The 3,864-nt window shown below is 36.3% G+C and overlaps 1 protein-coding gene across 2 annotated transcripts in view; it reads left to right on the top strand.

The window, feature by feature from the left end:
- The first annotated feature begins 336 nt into the window (after nt 1–336).
- The window catches only part of LOC146457775 (uncharacterized), a 53,391-nt gene continuing 49,863 nt past the window's right edge, over nt 337–3,864 (top strand). For both annotated transcript variants that reach the window (XM_085091583.1, XM_085091582.1), the window contains exon 1: nt 337–556. In XM_085091583.1, coding sequence (XP_084947709.1) covers nt 446–556 — 111 coding nt within the window. In that variant the 5' untranslated portion in view covers nt 337–445. The remainder of the gene's footprint in view (nt 557–3,864) is intronic.

Here is a 3,864-nt window from a genome sequence, read left to right as displayed (position 1 = left end):
GGAAACTAGCCTCAGACTTTATTAGATTGAAGTTATAAAGGACTTAAAGTCATAGCTGAGCATCCGTTGTGTTTGCGTACCTAACCAGAATAATTATCAAAAACTTATTATTTCTCTTTTGTTTTTTGATTACTTATCTTTTAAATCTGGAAAGGGAACAATAAATATTTCAATGAATCTTTTGTGGTTTCCAGGGAACTAAATTCATATCCTTCTTATCGATTCTCAGAACCGGAATTCCACGAAACTCGTAAACATTACTTTGTTATGCAAATAAACATGATGATGACGTTAGGTGGTCCACCCACGGGTATTGTAATCGGTATATTAGCCTGGTGGATAGAGAGCAGAGATGAGATACTGTCACGAACGGGATTGATGTGCTTCGGTTGAACGAACAGGCTTCCTGTACAAGATTGCCGCTATATCGTCATTACTGGCAGCAATGGCTGTGGTTGATCGTGCCTGGGTAACTGTTGTCCGTTTCTTGGTACTTTTTGCCGTTACTGTGGATTGGAGAATGAACTTAGGAGCCGCTTGGTCGCTCGGTGATGAGGTGGGTTGCCATGCGTTTAGCCAGGTTTAGCATATGCACATGTGATTTGATGTTTAATTGCTCGTTGTATGCCGAAGTAACCTATTACCACTAACATCTTGTGAATTGCTGATCTTTAACACTACAGCTTGTGTTTTTCATCGGTTTTGAAACGGGAAAAGGCCAGAAAATGAAAGAATTTCCTATAAACGTCTTTAAACATCACATGCGTTACGATAAAATTCGTACATATTGAAATTGCACGGCCGGGGTTGCATGAGCTTATATTTAATATAAATTATCATATATTTAACGTTAGATGTGTATTGTTTCTAATTCTTCTCCTGTGAGATTAGTTAAAATGTCATTTATTTCTCTAAATCTAGCTATATTTTATTTTGTCACCCTTTTTGATGTTGTGACCAATATTAATTTGACTTAATTTACTCATGTCGTCATGTAGTTTCATTCATAATTTAGTTACGGGAGTCAGACTTGTTTTCTGTGCATTTGAGCTGTGATCACATAACTGCCTCTTTACTGCAATCTAGCTAGGGGACGTAGTGTGATTTTAATGGCAAAACTAGTAACAAATAATGTTTTTTTTTAATAAGAAGGATAATTTGCTGTCATCCAGCTTTGTTTATTCCTTTTGAATTTTCAACCACTCCATCTGCCAACTGTTCTGGAAAAGCATTCAATATCAGCTGGTGGTTTTTATTCATGCATGCTCAAATGTTTTTCAGCCAGAATACAGATGACTCAATTATCTCAGTTGACGCACAACAGGAAATGAACCTTGTGCTTCCGACATGTTTAATATTAATACATAATTTTAAGTTTTTTCTTGGCTGTGAGTGTCTTGAAAATGTTGTTTGTTGATGTATGCAAAATTGGTCTGTTGAAACCCAATATTAAATATATTGCATTATAATGATGAGTTAGCAAGCATACATGTAGCTTAGAATTGTATTTAAATAAAGATGAAGTGTGATGACTTTTATAAAAGGAAGCTTTCACTTTTGGAAATCTGTTTACTTTGCTTAAATAAGGAAACTACAAAGGGAAAAAAGGTTTACTTAGGTTAAGTAAATATAGTAAAGTAACATGACAGCTCAGTTCTATGGTACAAAACTAAACAGGATAAAATTTGGGGATTGGAAATATATTTTAATTTAAATGGCTGTGAAATTGTGCATGCTGAAGACTATTTTTCTTTAAGTTTAAAATTATAGCAACTTTAATTTTTCGAGACCCTTGACCAGGTGCAGATCCAGGAAAAAATGAGACTCTTTTCTAATAAATTATGTGAGCAGTGAAGAAGACAGGAGGTGCTCAGGCTGGCCGGGGGATTACTCCCCCATGAAATTTTTAAATTTTTACTCATGAATGTGCAATTTCCTGGGTTTTAAATCACTTCAACAGGCATTTTCCACACTTAAACCTGGACATTTTCTTTTCTAAAAATATCTTTTAATAATGTCAAAAATCTGATCATTTTCCGTAAAACAGTGGAAACCGTTCTGGATCTGCACCTGCTTTATCAATGATAATCTGAAGATGCCATTAATGGAGTACGTGTCGCAGTAACTACAAGTTTTGTACAGACTTATTAATCATACAGCTTAATCATTTTGCATTGAGCTGTTTACTCATTGTTTGCTTAATGCCTACATGTTTTGTCAGGTTCAAATTGTACACCTAATGTGGATTAGAAACAGGTTATGAATTAATTAACAATATTAATCATTCATGTTATGGAAAGGGTAATATTTTGTGAAAATCTTATTCGCAGTGTGATATCATAAAAACAGGTACTGAAGCTGCATTGGTTCAAGACTTTTTCTTGGGCTTGGACCCCCACTTTGAATAAACAATGAGCTTTCAGATTACCTCTATTTTGTAGTTACGTCATGTCAATTTCCCCTTACCTTCCTTTCATTAACTTTTTATTCACCAAGTCAACTGATCATGAGTTCCCTGTGCTCTTGGCCAATCCCACCTGCCGGCTTTATTGTTATAATGCACTATATTATATGTAAATTAAGGCAAAGGTTATCAGACATCACAATCAAATGATGCAGGTGTTTTAAAGATCAGTCACCTACATGTAGGCAACTCTAAATCTCTGCAAGTGTTAAGTAATTAAAAATTTATCTTGGAGCAGTTTTCAGTTGATTGTTGAAAATAACATTATTTGTTTTTTGGTTCCAATTGGTTTTGCTTTGCTGGTGCGCTGCAATTGATTAGCAAAAATTGTGCCATTTTCTTCATCAATGAGAGGCAAAACCAATTGTGAGTTGCTCAGTTCACATGTTTTCCTGCAGTTCTCGCAGGTACTGTTTACATGTATTTTCTTTGAGTTCTTATTGGTTCATTGTGTTGTTTGCATCTGTTTTGACTGACCAGACTGCTAGAGTAGAGTTATTACTTTCTTTTGGGTTTTACTACTATTTATTTTTTGACTGATTTAGTGCTTGATATAAACATTATATTGGATGCATTATACCCTTGAAAATAATTAATTGTGATTGCTCCAAACTTGTCCAGTTTTCACTTGCACTGCAGAATTAGTAATGTTCATCAGAGAGTAATTGTTACACCTTCTTTATTTATGATAAAAATAATAATGCTACTTTAAATTGCCATCATATTCATTTCATCGACCATTTTCATGCTGGTTATTGCTTTCAGTGGCACTCTTGATTAATTCCTACTAAATATAATTATATTATGGATTAACTTTCTCTTATCAGCAAATGATCCACAGCTTACTATCCCCACTTCACATTGGATATGAGATAATATACAATGTATAAGTGCGACAAAAATTCAGGCCCCAGAACCTTCCACTCCAGTAGTGCTACCCGCTGTAATATCCATGCCTCCGCATGAAGAGTCACCCAAACCAGGTCGGCAGAAAACCACCACAGCGACTACCCAGGAAGCAAGAGAGCAGTAAAGAAGAAAGAAGAACTGACATGAGTTGCAATTACTGTGAGGAAACACGACTTCACCCTCCAGGCCAGAACTGCCCAGCCTACGGTCAACAATGCCTAAAGTGTGGCAAGTAACACCACTATGCTTCACGTTGCAGATCAGGATCAAAAACCCAGCAAGAGAAACCTGAGGAGATGCACGGGGGACAAATTAAGAGAACCACAGAGGTCGAGGAGACAAGCAGTGACTCAGATTCTGAATACCTCCAGCAGACAGCAGAACACAGATCGCAGGAGATTAAAGAACTAGAGCCAAGCCGTGACACACTAAAGACACTCCAATCTGATCTCATGGTCAAGGGTGAATTCTCAGCAACACTCCAAAACAAG

Source organism: Pavona decussata, unplaced genomic scaffold (genome assembly GCF_977016875.1).
Source record: "Pavona decussata unplaced genomic scaffold, jaPavDecu1.1 SCAFFOLD_237, whole genome shotgun sequence".
Taxonomy (NCBI): Eukaryota; Metazoa; Cnidaria; class Anthozoa; order Scleractinia; family Agariciidae; genus Pavona; species Pavona decussata.
The sequence above is the reverse complement of the archived record's forward strand: the minus strand, read 5'-3'. Positions and strand labels throughout refer to the sequence as shown.